The 25,276-nt window shown below is 40.9% G+C and overlaps 1 protein-coding gene across 1 annotated transcript in view; it reads right to left on the bottom strand.

Annotated features, from left to right (window-relative positions):
- LOC103354834 (protein shisa-6 homolog) overlaps positions 1–25,276 on the bottom strand; it is a 72,532-nt gene that overhangs the window by 5,333 nt on the left and 41,923 nt on the right. Inside the window, exons 4-6 of the mRNA XM_008278387.1 lie at positions 18,955–18,993; positions 3,748–3,810; positions 2,464–2,484 (exon numbers count right to left, since the gene is read on the bottom strand). Coding sequence (XP_008276609.1) covers positions 2,464–2,484; positions 3,748–3,810; positions 18,955–18,993 — 123 coding nt within the window. The remainder of the gene's footprint in view (positions 1–2,463; positions 2,485–3,747; positions 3,811–18,954; positions 18,994–25,276) is intronic.

Below are 25,276 nucleotides of genomic sequence, written 5' to 3'. Positions count from 1 at the left end.
AAAAGAGGGGTGAAGGTGGGCGAGTGAGGTAACGAGACAACACACCGAACAACAGATGTGTGCAGGACAGTGACCCTGCTGGTGACAGCGCTGTGATGTGATCTGGGACAGGGCACGGACTAATGCCTGGACTGACTGTTGTTGATGCGACGTGATATGATGCCAGGAAGACGCACGGGGGGGTGTGACTGGACCCAAGCCCTCTATTATTCTATACTCTGCTCTTTCTCTTTATCTGTCATTCTCACACATGCACGCACACAAACATTCGCTCCCATTCACCGCCGTCTGCCTCGCTCTGTCAATCTTATCTGTCCTACCATGCTGCCACCCACTTTCCTCCGCTCCCTAATTCTTTCTTGTCCATTCACTATTCCCTCCTCTCTTATTTTCTTTCTCACTCCCGCTCTATCTCGCTTTCCCCCTGTGAGCTGTGAGTCTGTCACGCAGTGCAGAGCAGCGGGCATGGGTGCGGCTCCAGACCAGCCTCCAACGGACAGATAAAAATAGGGCTTTAGTAACTGCTGCAGGATGGAGAGAGACGGGAAAGAAGAGAAGAGATGGAGATAAGAGAATCTAAAAGGGACAAAAAGGAGACTGAAATACAAGAAGGAAAGACAAAAAAAAAGGAGCGTCGACCAAAAGGAGGGAAGCTCTGGAGAGCAGGACGGAGGGGTGGCAGCAGGGCCGGGCGGCAGCAGGGGGTCCTGGGAGCTGCGAGGAGGGGGTTTAAGGGATGTGAACGATTTGTGAGTGGACTGTCTGCCACACTGCATCAATAAAGGAGGAATCGACTCAGACTGTGGCATGCTGTAAGCTATCTCTATAGCAAATACATTTAACTGCTTCATCACGACGGACAGTACAACCACACAGACCTGGCTCAAATAGTCACAGAGTTGCAAAGGAACTTTTACAGGAGAAGACTGGTGATATTATATATATTTCTTATTGCCAACAAATCCCATGAAAAGGCCAAAACCAAAAAAAAGGGCTGATTCTACTAACAGGTATTACCTCTTGAGCCCCAACTTGGTAATGGGCTTTGCATCAAATGTCGCAACGCTAAGATGAACATGGTCACTGCCGTTTCTGTGGAGTCGACATCATGTCTATCCTGATCAGACTGAATTGCCGTTCATTCGGGTTGACACTGATTTTGGTAGATTCCTTGTTGCAACCTGGTTTAAGTTTTTTAAGTTTTGTTTTCTGGCATTAGTGGTTTGCAGTTTTCCCAACTGAAGGAATATTTAATTTTTTTTTTTCGTTCGTTCAGTCGACTCACAATGTTTACAACTGCGTCATTCTCTTTCATGGATGTCGCCATTTTTGTGGCTGTTATTCTGTAAGGACTTTTATGGAAGTAGATAGCGAGCTGGCTAGCAATCATAGCAACCCTAACGTCACCTGTTGGTTTGTGGACTACTGTTTTGAAACCTCTAGTTTGGAATTTGTCCCATCTTAGTCTTTTAAAACCAGACGGATCTGACTGAGAACTTGAGCATTAAACACAGTGGCTTGCCAATCACAAGGTAGCCCTGCCCTAAAGCACACAATGCTTTATCATCTATTTTCCTATTAATGGGACCATCATTTCGTAAATGAGCATCATGATGTACTCAAAAAGTTCTGAAACTAGTGATTGAGGTCATGAACTCATTAGGAAAAAGTTTACTGAGGTAGCAGGTCAAGTAAGATGTAGAGTTAGTTTCTCATAGACTTCTAAACATTCAGACTTATTTTTGCAGCCAGAGGAGTCGCCCCCTGCTGGCTGTTAGAAGGAATGCAAGTTTAAGGTACTTCTATTATTCTATACTGGAGGCTACATACGTTTCCTGACTCACAGCGCCAAGTGTAATCAATCAGCAGGGCTTAACATGAAAAATTAGTCGTTGTATTCAGCACACAAATATCACACATAACATTTTATAGCAGATATAGAATTACATAATTTCCCATGAGTCTATGCCATTTACTTATATATTTAGCCCGAAATGTAAAGGAACATTCACTTCTGTGGGCACGTTTATATTGAATGTGAACTGGGGTGCATAAGAAGTTTCCATGTTGGCGCTCCAGGTGTCAGAGCCCTACAGTTTGAGATGCAGTGTAACACAATATTGATTTGGTTTTGGTCTTTTGATTGGATTTATCGCCAATAAGAAGAATATAACACAGCACAACTCGTTCTTTAATGCATCAGCTTGTGTCCTGTACATTAGCAAGTCATCTTTCATATAGTTATCTGGGACAGTGGTGGGACTCTTTTGCTCCACATGGCAAACCAAATTTTCTGGTCAAACAAACGCTACTTAAATCAGGTCTGAAAATACAGCAGTTTAAGTGGAAGAAAGGAAGACACAAATGTAGGGGTTGGTTTGGTGCATATGTGTACACAAATGTGTGCTGGAGTGCAATAAATGAGAACTCACACTAAATTAAACGTATGTATGTATGACTTACCACGCCTCAATGATCGGTGAGCTACCAAACCCAAGTGAAAAACAAATATTTCAGAAACATGTTGACGGCGAGAGAAACAGAAGCTAATGTACACAGACATCCTCCATATTAAGCATGGCTAGCACAGCAAATCCCCCCTCAACAAAAAGTTATTCAAATGAAATCAGCTCTATCCTCTGCAGGCGTGTGATGTACACTTGTGTGTACAATTGCGTATTTTCTGCCCGTGACATGGAGCAGTATCTCCGGGTAGTTTGAGTCGCAGGCCGCTGGCGGGGTCGTGGCAATGGGTTTTATCTAGAAAATACACTGCATGCTGAAATTTGAAGGGATTTCAGGGAGCTACTGATCAAAGTCTCTGTGTTAGATGTGTTGTTGAAATGGATTTTTCATGTTTCCCATAGATCTCCAAGGCATTTGTTCCCAGTATGTGGCTTGCTTATCTGTGTGTGTGAGCGTGTGAGTGGACCACATGGTCAATTACGTCCATAAAGACGGAAATGCAATTGAAGCACGGGCTCTGACTGCTCGAAAGCTACCAAGTCTTTTTTTTTTTTTGTGTGTGTGTGGCTGACACAAACAGAATATGAATCAAATGGAAAGATCATAGTGATTTAATAAACACAGAAGGCAGTGAATATTCAGCTTATGGCCTCCTTTTCTTTCCTTTTATCTCCGCTGTCTTTCCTCTCTTCAGCCTCCACCTTGTATCATTACGCAACTGCTACGCCTCACATCTGCCAGTCTGTGACCCCGGGCCAGCCTCCGCTCCCTCACAAGAGCTGCTCTGAACAAACAGCCGAACGACGTCAGTAATGAAAACGGTTGGCGGTGATGCTCCTCTCAGGCAGGCAGCTTATGGCGATAACTTTGGTTAGTGGGGATAACAGCGGGGAACGTCACAGGTTCCACACGGTCCGTCAACCACAGGGCGGGATGACCTTGACAAAACATTAAGTTGATCCTCAGCCAATTGTATTCCCTTTTATTTAAAAAAAAAAAAAAAAAAAGCGACATGGGCAGCGACTGATCCTGCTCCCAGAAAAATGTTCATGGCTATGGGCCCTGACACTTCTATGATTCAATCTCCAACAAAAAAAAAGCCTCATTTTCAATAAGAGAATGGATTCGCGGCGGAGCGAATCGAAAAGAGGACCATGTCAAGGGGTTTTTCACACGTCCATGTCAAGCACTGTATTCTGCCCCCAGTCCAGACTGCATCTTAAACACAGAGCTGAGCTGTGAATTCACTTGAATGTTCCCCTTTCTCTCTAATGTTCTTACCATTCTTAGGTGTGCGTGTGGGGCTACCTAGAGCCACATGGTTATAGTTGTGCTGATGGGTACCTGCAATGACAAAAGCAATGAAACAACTGTTCAGTGTCCATGAGGGGACGTTCTGTATCAGCTCAAATACAGACTGTTAGCAGTGTGAGGCTGATAATTAAAGAGATAATTCACTAAAAGCTGGCAATGGTGTCTTTTGGTAACACTTTGAGGAATGCTTTCATACAATTCGCAAAATACAGATTTATGTGAAGAATTTGTGCATTTTGAATGGACTTTATTAGCATAAATAAGACAGGGGGCCACATCGCCACTCTTCAATTGCTGGTAAACCTATTTAGTGGGTGAAATATCCCTTTAATTTCCTCAAATTAGGGAAATGGACATAAAGAGAGATGAGAGAGATTGTGGGATGAGTGAATGGAAGTGGAGCCCGCTGTAACCTCAGCGTTACCCCGCAAAGCATGTTTACATCAAACAGAATCCACAAAGTCAAAGGCTACAGTAGAAACATTAAGCAAGAAAGAAGTATATAAAACAGGGCTGGCATGCAATATTAATCACTCCCTGTCCTAGAACACACAGGCACTCGTATTCTTTGGAAGCTGTATTATTCAAGAGTAAAGACACAGAGACGACATGAATCTATGCATTTATGTCGAGAAGAAAAAAAAAAAGATCAATGAAACGTAGGACGCATTCAAAATGCAAGAAACCACCGGCAGATAAATGAAACGGCTGCATTGTGACTGTGCAGACCCTGTGCTTAGTAAAAACCTCAACAAATGAATAAAACACAAGCATACTGAGAAACACATTCCACTGTTGTACATCACAGGAGCAGTTTACAGAAATACACTGCGAATAGAGGAGGGAAAGTTTTAGAGGGAGTAAATGCTGTGTGTGTGATTTTTGTTTTCTTGTTTTGTGTAAAAAAATTAAAAAAAAATACAACTTATATAATATTGAAAATGTGCTTATTTCAATCTAAAAACAAAGCACTGATAAAGCATTCGCCCTGATTATGGTAGTGACTTTTATTTTTGTAGAATCAATCGATCAAATGTTGCCATAACTTGTTTTCTGCCTCCAGCTACAGCAGACTGAACTCAATGTCCACTCACGAGCTTTTTCTAGAGCTTCAACCACTAATCCTTCATGTATTTAATCCTCTGTTGTAGTGGAGCTGTTTCAGTGGGTGTAAAAATCACTATTATTTTTGAAACCAGCTGGTATCTGCCATGTTTCACACCAATGACGACAAAAGAAGTGGAAACAGCCTATCAGTAACGTGGATTCTCATTTGAAACATGCGTTCACGTCTCCCGTAACGCACATCAACCCTTTCTCAAAAAAGTCAGAAACCACCTCAAGTTTTTTTTAATACATTTTGCTATTTCTATTGACTTTTTTGAATGTGCATAAAAATGATATATTATGGCAACACAGCTTATGAGAGAAATGGGATATCTTAGATCGTCAGTCCAAAACAATGATTGTAAAAGACACAGTGAGACACGCTCGCAGGCAGATGATTCAGAGCTTTTGCTGACCAAAGACAACAACCTGCAACGAAATTTAAACAGTGTCAGAAATGTAGGAACCAACCAATCAGAATATAACCTGAAAAGACGCAGAATGTTCTGCGTGGTGAGATGTGTTAATGTTAGTGTACGGGAGGAAAAAAAACACGCACGCAAACACACAATTCAAAATATTAAAGGAGAAAGGAATTACAAAATTTGTGTGATTCTGGCAAAGAAGGACAAACTTGTGGAGTTTCATTCTCAAGAGCAGCACACATGAATGACAGCAGCTGACGGCGTTCCTCTGCTTTCATATACTTTATCTATTGACATCACAGCGCTGCGATTCAGCAGACATTCAGCACACAATCTGGCACGCCTCAAACTGATATCATACAGTCTGACACAGATGGAGACCAAGATTTTATAAGAGCCATCTCACACAGTGACATGTAATAATCGTTGTTGCACAGACGAAAGGAACCTTAAGCCACATGATAGCAGCGACCACAAATTTTCATTTGTAGACTGACCTTTACCGTCATATGCTATATTGTTTGATTTAAATGTTTTTAAATGTCCACCTAAATAGACATCCCCAAAAAGGACAAAATGTACAATGATGGGCTCTGTGAGACATAAGAGACACTTTTGAATACAATAAGTCTGTTTATCTCTGTCACCTGGTAAGAACGAGATTTGTTTTTTAAACTTACTTCTTTTTAGTTTTGCTGAATCAAATCTGTAAATTACAGACTAAATAACAACCTTGTCACAGTGAGTCAGTGATAATGTCGTCAATGAATCAGCTCTAAAAGTCCTCAAATGCAACTCCACACTTCAATAAATATTGTTTGTGCTTGTGTTTGTTTGCATAATCTATCTGAGGTAGGACAACTTGTATTGGTGTCTTGTTCGCCCAACTAACTACACTGACATGTTTGTTGATACGTTTAACTTACACAACTAATTTAACGATTGGTAGCACAGACACAAGTTTTTCATGTGATTACTCATAAAAACATCAATTGTTCCAAACTGTATTTCCACATTATTTCAAAATGAATTTCCAAAAAACGCAAGTTTTTAAGTTGACAAATATTCAGAATATCAAGCTGCTCCAACTAGATTTTCTTTACTAGCTTTTGGTTTTGTGATGTTTTTGTATATCCATCATCTATACACCATTTAATCCTCACTAAAGTCACGGGGGGCTGGAGTCTATCCCAGCTGACTCAGGGTGAAGGCAGGGGACACCCTGGACAGGTCACCAGTCTATCACAGGGCTACACTTAGAGACAGACAACCAAGCACACTCACATTCACACCTACGGACAATTTAGAATCACTGATTAACCTCAACATGTTTTTGGACTGTGTGGGAGGAAGCCGGAGAACCTGGAGAGAACATGCAAACTCCACATAGAAAGATCCCAGGTGTCCTCACAGGGACGCGAACCGGTGACCTTCTTGCTGCGAGGCAACGGTGCTAACCACCGAGCCACCTTGCAGCCTGTTTTTGTACATGCAGTAGCTTTTAAGAAATGAAATTTCAACAACAACATTTAGTCTGATGTGTACAGTTTTGTATTTAAACACGGATGTTTGAATGTGGATAAATAAAAACTAAACGCACCAAATTTGAGTTTAAATTACACACAATGTTCAGTTGATTCAATTACCAACATTATTATGTCAACATCACTCTAATGAAACTCTAAATCAGGAGATCAGAGCTTGCATCTTGTAACCATGCATGGTGAAAATAGGTCCTTTGCCTTACATCTGCAGTCTCTGGGCAGGAAGATTTTAAAAATGAGGAAGATGAGTTCTACCAAATTTGATGCAACAGAAATGAACAGTCACAATAGGAGGCCTCTATGTTAAATGTACCAACCTCACCAGCTATCTACAAATGTGTGGTTGTATTTGAAGAAGTGGTGCAGAAATCTCCTGATGGAAGATTGTAAATGAAAAGGTCTGAGACAAGTCCGTGAGTGGACCTTGTATGAAGGTTATGTCATTAAAAACAATTTCCTTCGGGATGAATAAAGTTTATCTTTATCTTTATCTTTATCTTTTTTTTAAAAGGAAATATTTGTAGCTCAGCTTTTAGTTAAGATTTTTAAAGTCAGATGCGTTTTCAGTGATGCCATAGACCAGTTGTGTTGTGTGTGTGTGACAGTTTTTATATTTGCTAGTGTGGACTGTACTTGCAGCACACTTCTAGATGATGAATATATGCCGATGTGTTTCTCCGTTTGCTTTCATTTTGTTTATTTACATATATATTTGAAACTGCAGTCCCTGGAGCTCTCTCAGTCACACACCAGCCCTGTCTCTGGCCACTGCCCCTTTTTTTTTTTTTTCAGTTTTTCCTCTCAGTATGCCAAGGACGGTCTAATCAGCGGTAACAGTCTTCAGTGTTGTCGTCTGGCTAAGCAGAGCCATTTTAATTTTCAACTCGGAGAATAAACAACAGTTTTGCCCAATCATCTATCCGTCCTACTGTGCAGGAGTGTTTGTGGATGACAGGGAATGTGATGCAGTGGTTCGGTGCTCGGCTGGGCACCGCGCTGTGGAGGTGCTTTAGTTGAAAGATGGGACCTTTACTGAGCCCATTGTACTGCGAAAGTTGATGAATGACAGCTATTCGCAGCAGTGTGTGGGGAAGTGTGCGCGAGCGTGGGCTTGTGTGTTTGCATGTGAGGAGGAGGCAGCATTAGACGGAGACCCCATCGTAGAATGTTGCCGTCGCGACACGTTCATTTGCTGTCTGCTGCTGTGCCTGTTTAAAAATGCATTAGAGCCAACTGCTGAAACATCCATTTACATCTGTCACAGAAGTGAAGGAGGAGAGCGAGGCGCGACGTGCTCACATCATGGGTTTCAATATTTGCTCGAGCTATAGAGATAGATGGGATGTGTCTCTTCTGTGTTCCTCCGCTGGCTTTCCCTTTTTTTTTTCATATCAATGCTTAACACTGACTCTCACAGAAAAGATTATTTGAGGGCGTAAATTCACAGACATCAGAGGCTGCTCCTTGTGAATATATTAAATGAACAGCACTGCAATATAAATTCATATCTGTTTAGTTACTGACTGTGGTCTAACAAGGCTAATTTAATCTGCAGCCACACGCTTTGTGACACGTAGGAGGTAAATGTCAATTCTTTATGCACTAATTCTTATTTTGTGAAGGACGCTGCTTATTTACTAAAGCCTGTCATGTCTATAATTTTTCAAATAAACGCCCTAGCACAAATTGTTAAAGTTAAATAGCACAATTAATTAATCTTCTACTTTGTCCACTATAAAGTCCAATTCAACGTGGCTGCATGGGTAAATGTAATTTTGTAATTGTCACAACCAACAACAGTATATGTTTTGAAATCTTGGGTTACATGAGAATTATAAAAAAGTACTTCTTCTTTCATTATATTCACCGGGACTAGTGATAAATTTAACAAGCTTTTTTTTCGAGTGCGTTTTCATGGTGACACAAGCAGCACTCTTCCTCTCAGACATGCACCACTTTCCATGAATCAGAATATGTCGTCCTCATGTGCGCAGTTGGTTTGCTAATATTGATTTCAGCTATCAAGAGTGATTTGGACACTTCGATAAGCTTACTGTTAGTTTAGGTTTAGTCTTAGCAGCCACTTGAACCTTGATGCAAAGTGCAGTTTCACCCACATGACAAATATCGTGCCATTATAGTAGCTCTCTGTCACTGTGGTGGGTTTTCTCATTGAAGCTGTGAACAACGTTAATAAAAAATAAAAGCAACAGAGTGCAGAACGTGATGTATCCCATGTCTGAGAAGGGTTTCAGTTACAATAAAAATGCAACAAGGAAGCTTCTTCTGAAATTAAACCAAGAATAACTTCATTGTAATCAACACATTCCCAAGAAGTCTAAAGTTCAAACTGTTTTAATTCCCTATCCTGTTTTCTAAAAAATACTCAACAGTACATACTACATACAACTTGAAGGCTTTTTTTCCCCCAAATGAGCAAACATGAGAAATCTTTAAGGCTGATGAATACCTGCAGTAAAGTATCGTTACTTCATTAAGTCTTGTTTTAAGTGTGGATTCATCAACTAGATCAATGAAAAAAAAGGAGTTCATCAGTCGATCACGTTGTCACCACATGAACTTGGTGAAGTTGTGCTGACCTTGGTAGTTCAGATAATTCCCACAGTAAATGTTTTCATTATCAGACTATCTGACACCAGACTGTCTTGTGTTTTAATATGGATGTGATTATAATTAACAGACCGTAGTAAAATAAAATGACCAGTGTCTGGGAAGTTCCTCAGAAGTGATAAAAATGTAATCAGAAGTGGCCTGTTAATGATGCACACAAGGATCTCCTCCACATTAAACGACATTAGCATAAGTCCTGTACTGTACAATAGTTACTGGACATGTTGCTGTGCAAAAGTACATTTTGTGAAACCATCATGTCACCCTTGTGTTCTCCCCAAAAAGATGCTCCTATACAAGTAAACTGCATTTTCTATTACATTTTCAGGGACGTATTTTCTGCAGGATTACATTTGATTTGTAGTGTATAATAAATGTGTTTCTAATTAACATTTCTTTGCTATTTATTTTGCTGCTTTACTTCCCCAATGGGAGATGGAGGTGAGACACTTGGTTCAAGTTGGCAAAATTTGTAGCAAAAAAGAAAAAGCTGCTTTGGTTAAATATCAATCTTGTGCCTCAAGCCATCATTGACATTTAATCACAACTACAACCGAGAGCTCGAGTCGCCGAAATATAACTACAAAATGTTCATCATGTTTAAATTAACAGGAGCGGCTACTGTTGGAAAACAAACATTTTAAACTAAATTTGATCATTTCCCCACAATGCTGTTAAAAACTAAACTTGGGAAGCATCACGTGGTGATGTAGTGTAGCTGTATAGGATTGTGTTGTTTTTGTAGACAGTGTTGTCATTTCATCAGAATCATAAAGAAACTGATGGAAAAGTAGGAAATATGTCCAGTTCATTCCAGCACGTACTCAGTGAAAAATAAGCAGTTGTGACAATGTCATCAGTCCATCACCAGCCATGTCAAAATATATACAGAATACAAGTAATGTGTGTCTTTAGTGCACACTACCCAACATGCTGCCGAAAAAGAAAGAAGGTCACTGCTTGTACAACTCACAGCTTCTCTGTGACTACACATAACAAACTGCCTGACGAGAAAGGAGCTGGATCAGACCGGACCATGCTGACAAGTGATCCGATCATTAAATGGTATGCACTTGAAAATCAGCACAACTCTTTCACTTAAAAGTACAGCTAGAGAACCCAGACATGGTCCCAAACTGCAATTTTCTCCAAGTCTCATCTCAATCTGGTGATTTCCACTCAAAGCCTGGTCTGAGGGGTCCGGAGAGATGAGCCGAGCTGGACGACCCACTGAGAAAAAGCAGAAGACTGTAGCTCATTAGGAGCCGGGCAGCCATGTTCACTGATCGCTCTGTAATCTGGGGACCAATTAACCACATTCGACTAAGAGTCCCAGCACAGTTAGCACCCCTAAACTCTCAGGGCCATGAGGCTGCTTATCAGCTCAGAACACCCCACTGCACCGTCACCCTCCTCACATCCTGGAGCTGACGTTGCAAAAAGCCCTCCCTGCACCGTGTTACTATGAAGCAGCACCTGGAACCTATTTGCCATTGATGGAGTGAGCTTACAGTGGAGGGTAAGACCTCCTGGATGCTCTGATGTCCATTACTTACCGCCTTCATCTTTTTAAACTGACATATTAAAACTGATTCAAAGCCAGTGCTGCTGTCTAATCATACGGTGGGTTGATTATTTGTGATTGACATGCTTTCCAGATTGTTGGGTTAACAGGGTCCCTATCTAAATTGCTAAATGGCTGTTTTGCTGTTAGTATGTTGATGACGCAGCTGTGTGCTTGTCAGATGGTGTCAGTCAGATTTAATGTCTGAATCAACCACGTACATATAGCTGTGATCAGTGGGCTGCACAGACCAGCCTCCGACACATTCTTCTGTTACCCTCAAGTCCACAAGAAGATTGCTCACATTCAATTTTCCTTTGCTTATACAGTAAGTGATCTCTGGAGAATACCTCCTTGGCGAGTTTGCTTAATAGCAACCAGATGGCACGCAAGTGACTCAGTAATCTGACATTTGGCGTGGCATTTTGTTTCACATCACACTTGCAAGCATCACAACCACATGCAGCACACAGAGGAGGAAAGGGAAGGCACGGCGAGCAGACCGCAAAACACCTTGAACCCTGTGCCAAGGTTAAGTAAGCATTTGCGGAATCGATTGTGGTCACGCACTCGGAGGTATCGTGGAAACCATCAGAACATTGATTTCTAGGAATTTGCATTCTGTCCGGCAGCTGAAGAGCCACGTCATGATATCCAGTCAGCTCTCTGTGGATGGGGTTTGTGTGTGTATTTGGCCACAAGCTCTTGCATTTCTATGAATAGTGAAGTTATGCTTAGAGACGAGATGAGTGGAGTGGAGCGCTGCCAAACAGTCATCTCTGTGAGAGAATAAAGGGGAGGAACATAGCTGGCAAACAAACAAGGCCATCAGACTTTTTGCCAGAACAACTGTGCAACCTCCAGAGGTCAGATTCCTAATGTCAGACCCATGCACCAAGCTAAAAACAAACTCTTTGGGTCACACAGAAGCACTGCCAAGGCATAGCCTTGACCACCTTAAACTAAAGTCTGACACCCCTATTGCCATTCAACCAATTACAAATCTTGTTAGAGGGTCACATTCTGATCCTAACGTCATTTTTAAAATTGTAATATCAACAGTTAAAAAAGTATAACTTGGAACCACCGTTCAATATATTCTTTAAAGCAATCTGGGGTTACATTAGACCTAATGAATGAATCGGGGAATGATTAAAAAAAATCTTCAGCCTACAGAATTTTTCTGCAGAAAAATAGGAAACACTTGTCTCAAGGCCTCACTAGTGTGAGTAATAGTCTGAGCCTGGCCACCTCTTCAAAGTTGTCTGGCACGTACTGGCAGATGACAGATTTAAGGAAAGACATTAATAAATAAACGGGGAAATTTAAGAAATGCAGATTCTTTCATACTAGCTCAGTATCCTCAGGGTTTACTTTGCAGTCTGTGCGGTGTCACCCTGGAAACTAAGACTGCAGAGGTCAGGGATGTACGTGACAAGGCCAGAGTTCCCATTCTGTCATAAACCACAATCTTAACCAAATGTACAGCTGGCATTAGCATTGAATCTGGATCTGGATACGTTATCAGAATAAGGATATTACTGCAGCTGGCAATGGGCACACAAAATGCATTTAGATTGGAAAGAATCAGCCACAAGGTGGTCCGGCTCTTATTGTGATCGGATCTCAGCAGGTGTATATCAGTCTGTCAGTGTTACCACATCATAAGGAAAAAATCCAGCCTGCAGCTCTAAAGGTCACACAGTTTCACTGCTTCATTCTTCCCAAGTAAACGAAAGCTACAGGTAGTAGCTATAGCTTTAGCCTGGCAGTGGTGGCAAAAACAGAGCCCATGCTTTAGTTCCCTTGATTATGGATGCAGTGTGTTTGTTGATAAGTCAGCCAGTCCCGCCAAAATAATGCACACTAACTTACTAACTTATTTATTAATGCCAGAGGAAACTGCAAGGACCTGTGATCAGATCCAGACTATCCACATTATGAATCCAGAAATGTCATATTAATAGCTGGTGTAAATGAAGTCTAACTTTAATCTTACCTTAACTATAGTTTATTTGCCATCATAGCAATGTTTCTCCAACTTAAACAGTCATGTGCATATACTGTAGAAGGAGAGAATTTTGAAAATGTTGGCAGTCAACCAAAATATATCACAGATTAGTCTCATATCACTTTTCTTGCCGAGGAGAAATTTTGGAGCAATGTGTTCAAAAATCATTATTAAAGCACCAAATGAGGGAATATCTGTTTGAAGAATGCTGTTTATCCCTCCAACAGAGGAAATCAAACTCTTTTGGAGTATTTGGAGACCAAAGGCTGATCAATACTTGAAACTGCTTGTATGATGCACCATTTGAAACCAATAAAAGGACAGCGTGGCCCACACTGGAAGGTGATTGTAACTGTTTAAAGATGCTTAATGTTGCATTTTTCTCTATTTTGCCTCAAACAAAGGCTAAATGTATTTCATCTAATCACTGACATGATGTGAGCTTTATACTTACATTTGCAGGTGTAATGTCATGAATGAAATGCACAAGTGTACGCTTTATTCACCAGATATGAATGAGGATATAAAAGCAGGAAACTGTCTCTCTGTTTTGAAAATGCCACCAGTGAGAAAATATGGCAGAAGGTATGGATATGGGAAAAAATCTGCTAAACACGGGCTTCAAAAAAGTGAAGATACAGACAGTCAGCTACAACTTAATGGAAACCCTAAAGGCTTGATATCGCTCAACAACACAGAGGAGAGTGTGGGGGGAGGGGGAAAGTAGGTAAAAGGCTGGGGAGACAGAAATACAGTGGACACTGGATAAAGTGAGACAGAAAGCAGATAAGAGAAGGAAAAGAATGAAAAAAAGTGGATATGGTGGGGCGCAGGGATGAAAAAAGAGAGAAACTGCAACATGGGCCAGTGATCACAAGTCATCCCTCCACCTCCCACTCCCCACCTCCCACCCCACATCTATTAGAGAGCCATCCTCAGCTCTCTGCCCCACTCTCCTCATGACATCCCTCTCTAAAACCAACAGCCCTGCCATCCCATTAGCCCTGCCAAGTGGAGTTACTGGAGTTATGAAAGGCCCAGAGGAGGTGGAGGTGGCGGCGGTGGGGGCACAAAGTGCACGCCGCATGTGTGTATTCACATGTATGTGTGCAGAGTGTGTGTGACAGGTATGAATGCGGATCTCTGTGTCCCACTGAGTCCGCTGACAGCGCTGGGCTACCAACACGTCCCTGCCCTGCTCTCGCAGCAAAGCAAGCGGAGGAAAGGGAAGCCACTGTGGGCTTGACATTTAACAGCTGACAAAGAGTGTTCACATTTAATCGCTAAATGTTAACTGCCATAATAGCCCCACTTCACTCGGTTAGTGGGGGACAAAGCTTTAGGCCCCTGGATAGAAGTAGCTCCCACCTCCTCATTGATTCCACTGGCAGAGCAGGAGGCTTAACTCTGACCCAATTGCAGCACTGGTGATAATGCTTATAAGTTATATTTATAGCACTTCTAGCTCTGCTAATTTTAGCCTGCACTGCTCATTCTTAACTGTGAGTCAGAGTTTTGACTTAAGCTAAAAGCATGATTTTAACTAACAAAAGGCTTAACCTATATCTGTAAGTAAAAGTCCGGAAGATTCAAAAGCGTAAGAACACTCCAACTTAATCAGCAGATATAAAACAGCACTTTGTACGGCCTGCTTTAGCGATGCCGTCTTAACCGTGCAAACAAAACAAAACAGAATTGGAACGATAAATGACGAGAATAAAATCTGTGTAATACAAAACATTACTTTGACTGCTTGCTTCATTTGAACTAATCTAAGGGCGTCGCTTTTGTTTGAAGAAAAATCTTCATGGATACCAAAGGTGTTCAAACCCTACAGCTACATTTCTGTAGCTTCATCACAGGTCGCAGAAAGAGCCACAGCGATATATATGTGCAACACCAACAGTAACAAGACTGAAAATAATGAGCGATGTGGGCTGTCCTTCTATCAGCCGTCTCAGCTGCTGGTGGTTTGACATGTAAGGTCTCCACCACCAAATCCATCAGCCCTCACAGTCAAATCTAGTTACCACTGAATATTTAATGTTGCATTCACTCACTTTTTTTGTTTGGTTTTCTTCAGCCTTAGGGATAAACTCTAGAACTCCACACCACACATTTGACATATTTGGCCTTTCAAAGTTCATATGGTAAATGTGTGTAGCACGTATGAATCATCCAAAAGTTCCATAAGATTTGAAAAAAAAAAAAACTAACAAGATAAATGAAGCCACATGTCCATCCAGTTGTTTGTGCTACTTCTCCAGTCTGGTGTTGTGACATAAAAGTCGTGATTTATTTGCGAAGTCTAGTTCCATTGCTGTCATTGATACTCAATAAAACCTGAGCCAAGCTTTAAAGATTCCATTTTACTGTCTTTACCTTGCAAATTGAAAATGTGAATAAAGACAAGTGAATGGAAATGCACTTTAAAAGAAACATTAAGTTAATGACCTAATCATACAGAAATCCAGTATTTTCTCTTTGTTTTGTTTTGTTATCTGGCTTTTATAGTTCTGTTCTACGATGTCAAGCAGCCAGTGGCTACAGCTGTGTGTTAGGATGTGCTGCTGTACCTTTAGTGCTCCATACAAATGCAGAATTGCTGATAATACCTTTTGTCATATACACAGTCACTTGACCCATTGTTCATGTAATAATATTGATTACTGCGGCATAAAAAATGAAATGTATAAATCATACTTGCTATAATTCTGTTGGATGCAATAAGAAACACTATCAACATGTGCTGGCACATTAAAAAAAAAACTAGAGCTCCTCAGTATACGGCAGCATGATCAGCTATTTCTGCTGGTTTATGAGGGCATGTCATTTCACAAATGTGGTTCAGAGTCTGCGTAAGTGTTTTTGTATCACTGCCACGACCGTCTACACCTGCAGTTGCACAAATACAGTCTACTGCTATACACTCGTGCTTGTTGCTTGATCTACATCTCATGTCTGCTAACGAGGGAAAACTAATTAACACGTGTTTTGAATTGGTCGAAATTAATAGCGGCACTGAAATACTCCGATATCATTATGCATTCATAGATAACTCCATTAACGGGAGTCACTGGAGCTGCAGATTCCTGTTTTGTTCCAAGTGCAATAAAATCCCAGTCCAGGCTGTTTCTATCCACGCTGCCAGTAAGTATCGCTCTTTATCTCATAACTCACAATCGCCCCCAAGACACCAAAGGCCAAGTAGTTACTTGACATGTCAGTGCCTCTTCTGCTTGACAAATGTGCCATGATAGTCTCAGCAGGGACGGGGAAGGGCAAGAGGTTGAGATGGACTTCATATCCAGTTCATTTTAAAATGTGATGGACAGTGAACCCACTGTGGACTACTGTGACCCCGTGTGTTAAAAGGCAATAAGAGATCCATTTTATTGAAGGAGTGCTTCGTGATGTTCCTACAGAACCCATCTGGTTTTCACTCTGCTTCCTCACTATGAAGCCAAAATAGCTAGCGGTAGTCTTTGCTGAAAATCAAACAGTGTAACAGCATGGCATTTTCATGGCATGTCACATTGCAGGATGAATACTCCAATATAAAATAGCCATTTATCTTCTTCTCAACAGTTGATCGACATACCAACCGACTCCATTCGCAGGCTGTTGAAAAGTAGACTTCCTTTGAGAGGAGGCGGAGGGCGAGGAAGAGGTAGAGGAGGAAGAGGAGGGTCCGTATATCGTAAGCAAGGATAAGCACAGATTTATCTGATGTCTTCTTAAAATAAAAGAAGTAACATCATCAAAACTGCCTTTATCCATGCCTTTATAGACCAGCCCTCCTCTCCACTGAGACGGACAGAGTCGAAGAGCACAAACACACCAGAGCGGTTAGAACACTCGATTCAGTAAAGAGGACGACACATAGAAAAGTGAAACAGTTCAAAACATACATTTCAAAGGGCAGGAATTAGAACAGAGGAGGGAAATGAGACTAGTTGGATTTTAAGGCACAACACGATAAAAAAAATAATACAATGTGGGCCAGCTGCAACAAACATCAGGAGGTACACAATCTTCTTGTTTACATACAGTATGTCCTAGTTTGGTTAGGGTTTCTGTTTTCATTAATTAGACCCAAACTCCACAGAATGAAGTGAAAAAAGAAGAGGAAGGAAGAAGGAAGAAGACGTGCAATTGAGATCTCCTCTTTACAATGTTTCCTTGTAGGTGAGCCCACATTACCACAGCAGTGATCTGAACACAACCACAGAGGGGTGTCACGGTACGTGTGTTTGGCTGGTTACAGGACATTGGCTTTAATTTACTGTCAGTTAGCTTAATGCTGTCTAATTTAGAGTACGTTTCAGTGAAAGGACAACAACAGTTGTACTGAAACAGCTACTGTTTGTGAGCATTATTGTTTAGTTTCATCGACACTCGACAAAGATTGACGGATTGATCAAATATCGACGGGCTCTCCCATGGAACTAAAGCTTGAGTGACACAATGTCTCTTGAAATAGATGTAATAAAATGTGCTAACCTAAACTATTTTTGACAGCACTGGACCTTCTGATTAGTCTTTAGGGCTACAGAGAGATACTTAATGGCATAAAAATTTCCTTAAACGTTATTGGTCCATCAAATGACTGTCATCACTGCACAGACATATGGGCCTATAGGCACCACCTCCACATTCTAATAGGTCCAGTAGTTGGTTATCACCCATGTATTTAATTTGCAACCAGGAACAAATCCAAATGTGTCAACCTCTTGCAGTCGTGTGAATAACTGAATGAAATGAAGCTTTGTATCATGTGGTTAATGTAGCTACAGGGTGTATTTTAGCCTCAAAGCAAGAACCTTTTTGGCATCTAAACTTAACCAAACAATAAACAGCAAATGAAAGTCAAAATGAGACTTTTGTCAAAAAAATAGATCTTTAATTGTGGGACCCAAGTCTCATGAGTTAAAGTAAATTGACTTATGAGTCCTCCATCCCCAACTTCCAAACACAGACTTTTATTCCTCTTTAGAAATGCTAAATCATAGCTCAACCATTATGAAATGAGATTCTAACAGACTACTGAGCTAGAAGGTGGAGGAGCTGCCTACTGACCCGTATGCATGGGTACTGAATGGTCTGATAACATACAAAGCAGGTGCAAAACCAGTACCAGCACATTTTGTTGTACGACTTGGTGCAATGACAATAAAGCTTTCTGATTCTGATTCCTGAAAAGACGGACTGGAAGCTGCCCTGCTATGACTCAGAGGATTTTACTCTCAATAAAACCGCAATCTGTCATTTTTACCCTCCAGTTAAATGAGGGATGGAAATGGGCTAATTAGCTTGTTGGTTGTGCAGTCAGGCTAGCTGTTTCCTCATGCTCCCAGTCTTTATGCTAAGCTAGGTTACTACCTAACAACCAGGAATAAGAGAGGTATCAGTCCTGCCTGCAAGACAGTGACATATATGTTCCAGTATGTTGAACTCTTCCTCGAGGTTAATTATACAATTTGCCATAAATATATCCAAAAGCTTCTTCTTTTTTTCTTTTTTCTTTTTACCAAACCAGTGATCTTCATGTACCGTTACACCCCTACAACCAGCAGCCACACACCAGACTGCACACATGTGCTCATCACACACACACACACACACACACACACCCACACACACACACACAGAGGAGAGCTAAATGTCAAGGGGAGAATACACAGGTTAGGTATATAGAAGCTAGAGGTCAACAGGAAGGCACTGCACGATTACAATTAACACTTCAGGTATAAGCTGCCTCCAAACACTGATCAGGAACTCACTTCTTATTACTGTTATTAACCACTAACAGGCTCATAAGACAAATACAGAAATCATGATGAAGTGGTTAGAGGCAACTTTGACCCTTGAACAAAAAACAGCCATCCCTACCATGGTGACTCTGGGAGCGGACCGGCCAATGTTTTTCTCCTAGAAAACAGAACCAAGTGGTTATTTATTAGATGGTGCTACTTGTATGGTAATATAACAGAAAATGCAATCACACTGAACAAGCAGCAGTTACTGTTTTTGCATTATAAAGCAGGGATATGGTTCAATTCACAGCATCAGTCTTGTTTATAAGTAAAATTGTCAATTTTCGTGAAAAACCAGTATTATTTTTTTGCACCCCAGCGTTAGACAATAACGCAGCACAATAGCTTATTTCGTGAAGCACATCAAACGATGCCCACATGTGACAGCAACAGATATGTGGACACACGTAGTGCAGGAGGCTGCTGGAAATGAGAACGGTTTTAGTGCTGCCATATCGATTGTGTTACATTTTATCTTCCCATCAACTACTGGCTGATGCCACCTGACACCACGACACGAAGCATCAAGTCACTTCTCCATTTCTTATGAACACACACATTCACACTTGCACACATGTAAAATACCAGTAAGCATAGGGTGAAGACAGAATAGAGCTGGAATTTCAAGATGAAAAGAGAGATTTGGGGTAGCAGGAGGGGAGAAGAGGATAATGAAGAAGAAGGGAGGAGGTGTAAAAGTCACTGTTGTTCCCCGCACTCTGACACGGCAGAGCTCCAGCCATGCGGCACTTTGATCCATCACTATCGATTTACCATCAGTTTCTCATCACTGCTGCCTCCCACACAGCAACACACAGCAACACACAGCTACAGAGATGCATTCCCCGGCTCTGCGTCTGAACAATATGCACACCAGCTCTGACCTTAAACCTACTGACCAGATGAACCTCTCTGGAGCAGAGTGCATTCATGATAAGAGGTGGGAGTTTCTGCTGCACTGTAGATACACTGATGGGCATGAATTGCAGATTTTTCTACATAAGTGCACTGATAACAGCTTTACATGAAATCCCCTGTGAGATAAATATGCAAACAGCACATCTCTGGACTAAAATGCTAAACTACACTCACCCAGCAGAGTGAGGCCACATACTGCAGACTGCTGTATTCTATCCTCTGTGGTGCACACTGCTGCTTTCCTGCGTCCCTCTCTTAATTCTTTCAGAGTTCGTCTCATTAGAGCACAAATTGGACTGTTTATTACGTATTAAAGCAACACTATGCACCTTTAGAAAGAGTTGTGAGACAAACAAAACTAATAAGCAATAACTTAGTGTGTTGTTCGTGGTCTGTTATGGCCAGTAGCTTCAGCTGAGTAATGTTACCTCTGTTACACTCACACTTACTGGTCAGTAATTGCCCCCTGTGGCCAATGAGGTTAATGCTCAGCAAAATGTAAATGCTCATAATTTCAAGTAATTACAATGTGCAATATGCGCTGTTCCTTTTCTATTTTATATAACTGTATATATTAATATAAACAATTGTGAACATGATATTATCATAGATCTTGTGAGTATCAAGTGAGTATTATTTTATTTAACTTACCAATTTTTTATAAAGCACTTTGTAAGGTGAACAACAACAACAACAACAAAGGATGGTGAGGAACTCTTGCTGACAGGCTTGAAAGGCTTATCTTATTAAATAATTGCCAAAATCACACCATTTATTAGAGCCAGAAACTGTAAAAACATAAAGAATTGTTGAATTGTCAACTTTCGATGGCCCTTGAACTACTCATCTGTTCCATCTGCAACATTATCAAAATCAAAGCTTAAAAATGATTGTATTCTACGTCTCTTTTAACAATTCACATAAAAATAAATCTGTTGGCATTAGACTCTGCAAAAAGACAACAAATTCTAGACTGATTCAGCTTCAAACAACAGTCAAGTGACAAAAATTCTGGGACATTTTAGCTGAACTGCAGGCTGTGTTTATTTTGAGGGAAAACGAGCATGAAGCAAAATAAAAACATAAATAGTGGACTATCTATGGAATGTGGAGACTCCATTTTTGACAGTCTTGGTAACACTTGTGGACACTTGAAAAATATGTTCTATCCATTGATTCCAGTTTTTTTCAATTTTGTAAAATGAAGAGCAAAAACATTTTACTTTTTTCATTTTTATGATTCACGGCTTTTTAACTGTGTAATTCTGCAACACAGACACTTTACAGTTCTCCCTACTTGTAGTCATGGTTGTGGTATTTCCATTGAGGAGCAGGACGGTGAAAAATGAGCCCACAGTGAACAAAAGTGTAATAGGAGCAACAGCAAGATGCAATCCTCACTTTACTAAAAGCTGCGAGGAAACAACATACAACAGCTTACAACTGCCTGCAGCCGACATAAATTATGAGCTTGTATTTTCATAAAAACGAGGACTAAACTGGCTAATTAGAGCAAACATCTGTCAGAAATGTTTAATGAAGAGATAACGTATTAAAATGCCAAATATTAGAACAGGATAATGATTATTTTGTTGAAAAATAGCAAAGGCTGAGTCATTTTCAAAAAAAATGTTATGTTCATCGTTTTGTCATGCGCTCTGACTTAATGGTTTCATTTGAATATTAACAGCCCTGAGCCTCCATACACTGGTGTTGATCAGCAGTTCACGATAACCCCCCTGAGGTTCTGACCTCATGAAAGCTTTTGAAATCTGTACTCCCTGCACCAGAGAGGAACAGGACGGACCTCTGACATTAACCTCTGACTGTGCCATGTCAAGCAGAGTTCCTGCAGACTCCTACAAGGTGACCTTGAGCATTCTTCTGGTCAATAACTAATCGGTGGGTTGATAAATCCATCAGACATGTAATGCAAGGCTGACGTATTAATGGTTGTGGAGCGTTTCCCCAAGAGGACGCATTCTCTCATCTCCTGCATCCTGTGTTTGGTTTGTACCGGATGTCTTCTGCCTGATGAGGGCCAATAATGAGGACGATGCAGATGTATTCCTGTCGTGCCGAAACTCTATACATGGTTTAAAGCCTGAGAAAATCTGTAGCTGCAGTAAACCTTTAGTTGTTCCGAATATATTTCCTTTGCTTTTTTGAGGTCATTCAAGCAATTCATCTCTTTGTGACCCTGCTCAAAGAGCTGCATAAGACCAACCTGATCCATCCACGGCCTGAGTGTTCCTTTGTGGTTATTTCGAAGCAAAGTGTGACAAGAAACCTTGATGCCCAAGCATTACTTACAGTTCTCCTGACTCAATATTTTGCAGCATAGTTTACGATGTGTGCTGTGTTTCAGTCAACGGAAACTCAGCGTTGCACAAGCAAACAATCGTCTTGTTTCAAATCGTTGCCACCAGCAGTCAGTTACTTTGACGTGCAATTTTCTGGCAATGCAGGGAGAGCAGATAAATCAGAAAGGTTTAAAGCTGACTGTCAGTGGAAAGAATTAATTTATAAAAACGAGGCTTTTAAAGCTGCATTACAAACATCATGAGTGAGGTTGGCAGCTCACTAGTTAACAGCAGTGGTTATGCTCCTTAATTGGAATAGGACTGTGTTTTTACAGTTGGCTGTCGCACCTGCGTTTTATCCAGCAGGAGAGATGTTGGCTCTAACAGGCAGAAATTCCTGACTTTCTGCTGCAGCACCACTCAGGGGAAAGACAACTGTGAGCGAAAGGCTGCGGAGATGTGGGTGCAGTGAGGAGACCTCCTTCCCAGGGCAAATCTACTTGCCAGCATGCCCACCATCAGCACTTAACAATGTTTGCTCAGATTTTCAGCCCAAGGTAACTCGTTCAACAAGGGCTCCGCTGCATTTCCAGCCACCCGTACCCCGGCAGGCCTTGACATATCAGCAGGGCTATCTCCTGAAATCAATGATGTGGAGTCCGCCTGCTCAAATGTCAGCCACAAGCGTGTCACGATTTCATAATACTCACAAACCCAAGGACAGTGGAGTTTTATGAGTCTTCAAGAACCAGAAGAAAAAAAAAAAAAACTTAGAAAAGTAAGTGCAGTTGTGATCCCACTGATCTTTACTGAGAAGAAAATACCAGCTTGCAATCAGTGCTGTTAGTTCTCTTGATAGTAATGGACAATTCAGTTACGTTGCTGTTATATGATAGGATTGCTGACGCCGGGGGCTGCTGCCATATTTAGATGTATGTTGCTATGAAGCTAAATGCTTTTTTAAGAACTGCAAGACTTCACCTGCTCTTAAATGATCATAACCTTTTAGTTACGTATGCAAGCAGCTGTCAGGATTCTACACTGTCTTACTGCTCAGCAATCTCAGATGGAGGTAAACTGCAATAAAGCAATGATGTTTTAGAATTTTAAGAAATATAAATATTGTAGTTTGAGTCATGATTTCCACTGGTTAATGTCCTAGCCTCATAATCTGCATCCTATGTCAATGTTTAATGCTAAAAGTAGTGTCCAGTGTTGTTTACAGTTGATGAGAATATTATTGTGTGAGCTAAAAAGAAAAATAATAATAATGATAAAGTTAGCTGTTTACTGTAAGTACTTCTCAGGTCATTGATTTCTCCATTAGAAACGTATCTCTCTGTAGCAGAGTTACATCTATACATTTTTTCCCATGATAATAATCCCCTCCTGCCTTAAAATGACTTAGATGTAACTCTGCACCGCTGGAATATGCAGATCTGTGATGTCTATCTCCCTGCTTACAGCAGCTCAAGCACACCAGCTCACCTATAACTCTGCTCAAACGCTGTAAAGCTACTCTGCTCTAAACAATGACAAGCTGTAACACTGGATCTATTCAGCCATACATGTTTGAACCGAGAACAGATTCTGAAGCAGAACAATCGTAGCCTTGATTTCTTGGTGGGCAGCGTTCTCCAGACTTTCTAATCTTCTGTAATCAACACCAACACAGCAGGACAGTACACACTTCACCTTAACCTCTGCAGCATGTTAGTCCCCTACTGTGACACTCACATCAAGTGCTGCAATTGATGATAAAACAATTATTTATGCAATATACTCAAGTGTGCAAAGTGCTAAAAATGCACAGCATTGTAAGCAAGATAAGATAATTATCAGTTCACTGTGAAAAATTAGTGAAAAATTAACTCTCTACATAAATATGACGTGTCCAGTTATCAGGGTTTTAGTGTCACAAATATGAGGTGAAATCTGACTCCAAGTCCATCAGCATCCATAAGCTCCCACTTATGGTTTGGGTAGAATTTAGTTAGAATTTTCCTTTGACATTACATAGCTTATGCACAAAACAATGGTGGCTCAAAAATGTTTTCGGCTGTTGTGTACAAGTTTTAAAACGCAAAGTTGTCTATTGTGGGGTTTTTGTTCAAGCAACATAGAGACTGTCATAAAGGATTCCATGTAACTTGGCAAGGATATGTCCAGGGTAACACAATGAGGTAAATTTGTACAACACCAAAAAAAACAAAAGGCTACCTTTATGCTTTACTACCTCTATGCTTTAGTCAAACAACAGCGGATGTAGTCATTATATGGAGATTATTGGCACTATTGGAACTTATGGGTTGTTTAAGGGCAGTTTGAACGTTTGTATGTGTTACAAGAGCAGAAAATGTCCCTGTAAAACCTGTTTCAGGGCCATTTTCAGGATAGAAAACTGTTCTTACTCTGGGGTTATTACTTCAGTGCTGATTGGTTAAATCCTAAGAGGCCAACAAAAGCAAATTGTCGAGTACAGTCCCGATCAAAAACATCAAAATCAACACAAAGGCTAACATAACAAATTACATTGTTCTATGTCTTACGTGCACATAGAACCTAAAGTATTGTCCAGTAACTATTTGGTGCATCTTAAGTTAGCATGGAGGTCGAAGCTGGTGGATCCTACACTGCAATGGAAACAGAGAGGCTGAAAGGGCCGATCACAGGGGTGTTCATGGTGATGTTTCCTCTACCTTGACACCTACCCATAAAGCCATGTATTGCTTCATAGCCACTATGAAAGACAGCAGCAGACACATAAAAATGTAATCGTTGCATAAAGAAAAAACTCCCTTTCAGTTTTCTGTCCTGTAATTACAATACAGAGTTCAAGTTTCCAAAATGTGTGCTTCTTTCTCATCTGCCACCCAGCTTGTTGATTTCCTTCAATCAACACCTCACTGAGCGAAGACGCACTTGGTTTTGTGATTTGCTAATCATGCCGCATTAGCATATTAACAAATGAATTGGCACGAAGGAGTGAATATCTCTGTACCTGTGGCAAAACACTAGGTGCAATATTATGTACCTCACTGAATGTGTGATTTGTTTCACACCCCCACCCCTTACCCAACACACACACACACACACACACACACCACCGCTCCCCTGCTGGGTGTGTTGGATTGCTATCAGTCCCTGAGAAAGCTGCTTACATAACCACAATGCCAG

Source organism: Stegastes partitus, unplaced genomic scaffold, assembly GCF_000690725.1.
Source record: "Stegastes partitus isolate 25-593 unplaced genomic scaffold, Stegastes_partitus-1.0.2 Scaffold122, whole genome shotgun sequence".
In the NCBI taxonomy this organism is placed as follows: Eukaryota; Metazoa; Chordata; class Actinopteri; family Pomacentridae; genus Stegastes; species Stegastes partitus.
The sequence above is the reverse complement of the archived record's forward strand: the minus strand, read 5'-3'. Positions and strand labels throughout refer to the sequence as shown.